Source organism: Rhinopithecus bieti, unplaced genomic scaffold (genome assembly GCF_001698545.2).
Source record: "Rhinopithecus bieti isolate Rb0 unplaced genomic scaffold, ASM169854v2 scaffold_33474, whole genome shotgun sequence".
NCBI classification, from domain to species: domain Eukaryota; kingdom Metazoa; phylum Chordata; class Mammalia; order Primates; family Cercopithecidae; genus Rhinopithecus; species Rhinopithecus bieti.
This window is the reverse complement of record NW_016814460.1, coordinates 430432-436863: the sequence shown is the minus strand read 5'-3', so window position 1 is coordinate 436863 and position 6432 is coordinate 430432. Positions and strand designations below refer to the sequence as shown.

The window sequence follows — 6432 nt, the reverse complement described above, 5'->3', positions numbered from 1 at the left end:
AAAAAAAAAAAAAAAAAAAAAAAAAAAATAAATAAAATAAAATTAAGGGCGGGGTGGGAGGAAAGCTTTGAACCCCTGTGTCTTTTTTACCAAGTTCCATGTATATGCCCCTTCTGCCTCAATTCCCCAGCTTGGCAAGAGGCAGGCTGAGGACTGGAAAGGCTTTGAAGTCAAAGATGAAAGAGACAAGGGGGATGATTATGAACAACTACTCAAAACACCATGCCTAATAACCCCCGGGTGGATATAGGCGGAGACTGGGCCTAGAGGGAGGAGTTGACTGGAAAGGGGAGAGCAGGGAGACCCCTGGGAAATCTTTCCCAACTTGATTGGAAAGGGCCTCCTTCAATGCACCCCTACCCTTACTGCACCATGGACTCAGTTGGAAAGGATGGTATTGAAAGGCTTAGAACAGGGAACCTGAGCCCAGAACTGCCATCTTAAACCTGGGGCCCAGACTCTAGATCTTGAGCAGGCTGGCTGGGTGTCACATGCTGGGCAGGGAGGTTTTAGGGTCCCTCCAGGGCTACCATGCACACGGATTCAGAGGACCTGAGTGTTCGGAACTAAAACCTTTGTAGGGTCCCTGGGGGTGGGGCCTGAGCCCTGGCTGGCAGCTTCCTCCCTCTCTCCTTCCTTCCTCAAAGAGGGCTAAGGTGTGTGGGCTTTGCCAGAGTTCCTGCCCTCTGTGAGCTTGGCATGAGGAGGGAATTAATTATAGTGTCCTCCAGGGGGATGTGAGGGTCCCACTCGTGGCTGTGGTCCAGTTTCAGAGAATGTGGACCCAGGAATTATTCCTGTGGTCTTGGTGGCCTGGGGTCTTGGTCAGGCTCCAGCAAGCAGGTCCATGATGTCCTTTTCAGGGCCTGCTGACCAGGGAAAGCACGGCTTATGCCAGCCTGTTCTGGGCAAGCACGATGCTGCCTCTCGGGCTATGCCCGGGGTGGAGCCAGGGTTCAGGGATCACGCAGGTTTGAGGAATGTGGAGCCTGTGCTCTGGGGGACTGAGTGCAACATGTGTTGGTGGGGGTCACTCTAGCGTCCGGATGGTATTCATAGAAGGGTGGGTGATAACTTCCCCTGCTGGAGAGGCTCTTGAGAAGGAGGCAGGCAACCAGTCATTCATGCCTTCGTTCAGTCATCCATTCAATAGATAGGTGGAGTGCCAGGTGGAGGGGGTGAGACATACAGGAGAGAGAGACTGAGGACACACAGGAGGAGAGAAAAAGAGATGGAGGAAGGGCAGAAGGACAATAGGTAGTCAACACGGATAGGCAGTGAAATGAAAGAAGGCAAGAAAGGAAGACAAATAGCAGAGGGACTTAGGAGAGGGATGAGTGCAGGAGCCAGTCAAGCCCTCTAGGTACCAGCATGGACCCAGGTGTCCTCAGTTGGGGGCAGGGAGACCACAGGTGTCTGTGCCTGGTTGGGGGGCTCCCACCATAAACAGATCCCAGAAACCGGCCTAGCCAGGGTAGAGGGCAGAGGTCAGAGCAGGCCTGTGGACTATTGTGGAGGAAGGGTGGAGGGCAGGAGCCTGCAGCCGGTGCTGATGCAGAGTCCAGGGCACAGCTAGGCCCTTTCCTCCCCCACCCCTGGGGCTCCTTTCCTGATGTAGGTCATGAGGATGGGGTGGCTGTGGCTGTCGGGCTGTCAGAGCCCAGCGGGAGTTCCCATCCCCCATCCTTACCCTCTCCATTGCCCCTCCCTCTCCTGCTGCCCCCAGCCCAAGGCAGGGGTGGAGGGAGAAGAAGGAAGTCAGGAAAGAGGGACTCAGGCAGCTAGAGCAGGGAGAGAGAGGGGCAGGTCTCGGCGTGTTGGGGCAGGATGGCTGTGGAGACAGGCTCTGAGCCGCAGGAGCCCTGGATGGACAGTTTCCCACCCCCTATTTTCCCCACCCCCTTTTCTCCTCAGCCCCTCTGCTCCCCAGTCCCTCTGCTCCCCAGCCCTCTTATCTCCGGCCCTCAGGTTCCCACCTCCCACCACACTCACCTCGAAGCTACACCCACCATCTTCTTCTTCCACCCCCCACTTCCTCCTTTCCCCCTTATCCTGGGCCCAGAAGGATGTCGGAGTGTCTAAGCTAAGGGTGGGGGAAGACGCTGGGGCGGGAGACGGGTCCGAACCTTTCCCCAACTCCACCAAGCCAGGACCAGCCCCCTCCCCCAGCCTCTCGTAGACTGGTATATAATATTCATGAGCCTCATGAATACGCAATGTTCTAATTATGGGGCGGGGGTCTCACTCCGCTCTGTCTCCCGCTTTACCACTCCCTAGATTACCGGGAGCAGCGGCAGCCTGGGGAAGAGGGGAAGAGGGGACCCCAGATGTGGAGCCAGATGAAGGGGGAGGGGGAACCGGTCGCTGACGGGCGGCCGCAGTCACCGCGGTGCCGGGAGATGGGGGGGGCGGTGGGTGACCCACAGAGAGGAACCCAGGAGCCGGGAGCCTGGAGTCGCAGAGACCACTCACCAAGGATCATGCTGGGGACCCAGGCGCCCGGGGTTCCGCGTCGCTCTGTCCCGGGGGCTGTTCTGGCCGGGCTGGGGGTACGGGGGGAGGAGCCGGGGAGGAGCAGAGGCCGGCCGAGGCGGAGCGGGGGCGGGGCCCTCAGCAGGTGAAGACGGGAGGAGGGGACCCGGGCACTCGGGCTCCGCGAGGGGGCGTCCTGGCCCCTCCCGCTTCCTCCCGCCCTTCTTCTTGCTGCCTGCTGGCCTCCTGGGTTTACGGTGTCACTGCGGCCAGGGCTGGGGGAACAGGACGTGTAGAAGACGGTGTGAGGTGATGGACGAAGCTGGAAACTAGGATGCCTGGGTTCCCGGGGAGGGCTGAGTCTGAGGGCGGGAAGTCCGGTTCTGGGCTGATGGGGTGGGAAGGGGAGTCGGGGGAGGGGGGCGGGGGTGCCCTAAAGTAACTTTTGGAGGCGATGGGCCTTGGGTTGGGTGGGATACCTAGGTTCCCTCCAGAGTGATGGACTGAGCAGGGGGCAGGGGAAGTGCAGCGGAAATTGTGTGGGTCCTAGTTTGTTGTTCTGGCTTTGGAGCAGGATGCCTGAGGGCTGGGCCTCTGAGGTGAAATGGGATGTTGAAGATGGATCCCAGGTTGAGTTCTGGCTGGGGTCTGAATGCCTGGGTCGTTAGGGAAGGTCTCAGCGAAGAGATTGCAATCAATGGACCTGAGGAGATGGAAATAGAAGCTTGTAACCGAGATCATTAGGGCAACTGGAAGATGACAGAAAATTGAGAACTGAGGCACCTTGTAGAGATGACCTGGATTGGGGTGGGGTGGCTTCGGGGAGCATCTATCCAGGGCCTAAATCTGGGGCATTCCCCACTAAGGCCAGCTTCGATTGAGGAGGACTGGTGGGGAGGCATGGGGGTATTTGGTGAGGTGGAGGGGAAGATGGAGGGTAGGACAAAATGTCTGAGCTGGGGAGAATGTCAGGAGGGAGAGGAAGTACAGGCCACTCGGAGGTATTCTTTTCTTTTCTTTTTCTTTTTGAGACCCGAGTCTCGCTCTGTCGCCCAGGCTGGAGTGCAGTGGCACGATCTCAGCTCACTGCAACCTCTGCCTCCTGGGTTCAAGCAATTCTCCTACCTCAGCCTCCCAAGTAGCTGGGATTACAGGCGCCTGCCACCACACCTGGCTAATTTTTGTAGTTTTAGTAGAGACAGAGTTTCACTATGTTGGCCAGGCTGGTCTTGAACTCCTGACCTCAGGTGATCTGCCTGCCTTGGCCTCTCAAAGTGTTGGGATTACTGGCATGAGCCACCATACCCAGTCCACTCAGAGGTATTCTTAAGGGACTCCAGTACAAGGCTGGAGTCTGGGACACTGCAGATGTCTGGGGAATATGGAGCCTGGACTTGTCTGTACCTGTCTCAAGAGGGAGGGTGGCAGGCAGATTTCCCAGAATGCCACACGGTCAGCTTCAGGCCAACCGCAATCAGAGGAAAAGTGGGTGGGAACTGGAACGTTTGAGGTTTAGGCAGGTAGAAGCAGAGGGGAAGAAGTCAGTGAAAGGGTGGTGGTACTGAAGTTTTGGAACAGTTTAGGAAGGGGAAAGAGACTGACATTCCTGGGTTCTGGAGGGAAATTGGGAAGGTGCAGGTGCAGGAAGTTTGAGTTTCTGTTTCTGGGTCCCAGCAATCTCTTGCCCTCACCCCAGTAATCTGGTTTGAAGAAAAGACCTGTTTCTGTACCTGCCAAGACACTCCAGCTCAAGGGCAAGAGAATGCTGGGAGTGCCAATGCCTTAGTCTCCTTCTGATTCAGTAGGGCAGAGATCTCAGGTGATTGGCCTTGCTGCCCAAGTCTGGCATTGGGAGAGGATATGGGGTTTCTGGGTCCATCAGAGGAGGTCCTCCTGCTCTGGGTCTGTCCTGCCACCATGCTGGTCAACTCCAGTATGAAAAACCCTTGCTTCTCCTTAAGACCCTGCACCTCCTTTCCTCTTCCCATTCTTTCTCCTCCTGGGTGGACTCAGAGAGTAAACAAGAGTCATTATCAGGCATGGCCGATTGATTTTAGAGACCCCTTTGCCTTCAGCTGTTCTTCACCCTGCCACGCAGCCCCAGGGACTCTGGGTTAGGAAGATCTCAGAAGAGGGGTTGCTTAAGCTTACCAAGGGGCGGCAGCTGGCTAGAGGACGGGTGACCTTGCAGGCAGCTGGGGTGGGGGGAAGGTGTGTGGGGTGAATTCATTATTGATGAGCCCTGCACCCCGGGCTACTAATGAGCCCCGGCCGGCTGCTCTAATTGATGTCAAGAAACTTGAGACCCCCAGATCAGCTTCCCGCCTGCCAGCTGCCTCTCCTGAGCCCCTCCCCTCCCTGCACCCCAGCTGCTCTGTTCACTTCCTAAGACCTCCTTTCCTTCTCCTTTTCATCTCTACCAACACAGCCAAGGATAGGGCTCAGGCCTTCTGGCCCCCTACACTTCTGGCCCCCCTACACTTAAGTCTCGAGGTGGGAGCCACACTTCCTTCGGAGGGTTGGGAGATTTGGGAGAAGAAACTTAGACCAGGAGTCTGAGAATTACAGCTCAGGGAAAGAGAGGCTCATACTAGATTATGTCTGTGGCATTTCTGAGCTCAAGGAATTTCTTCCTTGTATTGTGCATCCCGGGTAAGAACTTGTCACTGTCTCAAAAGTACAGGCCCTACACAGTGACACACCCATGACACCAGCCTAGTTTTCACAGCCCACTGCCCTTCCTTATTTCCTCCTCACAACAGTGGAAGACATTTTAGGTCTGGCCCCTGAAGTTTGGCTGCTTCTACTCCCACCTCTCTCCCAAGAGGGGGACTCCTCTTAATGTATCAAGTATGCGATTTCCTCCCTCTAGAATTTCTGGTGCTTTGTTATGCCATGGCTGCCATTCTTAGGAATGCTAGGGGGTTCTTTGTCTCATGCTGTCTCTTCTACCCCATCAGCTCCTTTTCATTTATGGGTTCTGTGAAGACATTCCTGACTCGGAGCATTCTAAGAAGTCACAGACTGGAGTGTGGTCCAGGCTTGGTCTCCCAGGAGGGATATTTTTAGGTGATGCAGGCCCTGCTAGGCAGGAGCCTGAGTTAATGAGAATAGTCCTGGTGATGGGGGAAGAGGGTGAGGTGGGCCTCATACCCTACCTTCCCAAATTTCCCATAAATTTGTGGCTATGCTGCCCTCTGGTGGCTGAATTTTAGTCTATCCTGACAGGGACATCTTTGTCTCCAACAACCCCAATTGCTCTCCCTCTTGCTGCATGTTGTGACAGGCCTTGAGGAGAAAAGAGGACCCTGAGGATCACTCACTTTGCATGATTTATCTTCAAAGATCTGAACCCTGTGGCATGTTGGTTAAGAATTTGGACTTTCCCAGTCAGATAAGGCTGAGTTTCACTCTGTTCTGCCACTCACTGTGTGACTTTGCACAAGTTATGTAACCTCTCTGGGCCTCAGTTTCTCTTTGTGTAAATGGGATTAATAGTACCAACCTCACAGAACCCTGTGAGAAATTAAATGTATACAAACTAACACCCCCTACTAGCACACAGTAGCAATGAAAACAAAGCAATACAAAAACCTAACTGGGCTTTCTTCTAATTTAGTTCCATGGCTTTTTCCTCTCAACTCATTTCATTATTCTGATTTAGGGAAGCCTGGGAAATTTTCTGAACCATCCTTCCCCACCTCCACCTTGGACCTCCCCCTTTGCATTCTTCTCTAATCCTCAAACCCAAAGAGAAGAGATTCCTTTCCCTTCTCCCTTGGGAGTGTTGGGGACCAGATCTGATGGGGATGAGGGAGGGGAGAGGAGTCAAGCCCTGCTTTCTTTCCTTCCATCACGTCTTTCACCTAAGAAGGGAGCCCAGAACTAGTTCCACAGTGTCTAGGGGGTCATACTTCTGGCTCCAAGTGGAAAGAAGCCATGAGAGAAATAGGCATCTGC

General features: G+C 54.7%; 1 protein-coding gene and 1 long non-coding RNA gene across 3 annotated transcripts in view; one reads left to right on the top strand and one right to left on the bottom strand.

Moving 5' to 3' along the window:
- The window catches only part of ZNF385A (zinc finger protein 385A), a 27596-nt gene extending 24056 nt beyond the window's left edge, over positions 1-3540 (bottom strand). The window contains exons 1-2 of one of the 2 annotated variants that reach the window (XM_017850936.1): positions 2952-3540; positions 2473-2747 (exon numbers count right to left, since the gene is read on the bottom strand). In XM_017850936.1, the coding sequence (XP_017706425.1) occupies positions 2473-2482 (10 nt within the window). In that variant the 5' untranslated portion in view covers positions 2483-2747; positions 2952-3540. The remainder of the gene's footprint in view (positions 1-2472; positions 2748-2951) is intronic. The other variant, XM_017850934.1, reaches the window with a different exon arrangement.
- LOC108514616 (uncharacterized) overlaps positions 1-6432 on the top strand; it is a 67935-nt gene that overhangs the window by 40183 nt on the left and 21320 nt on the right. The window lies entirely within an intron of this gene.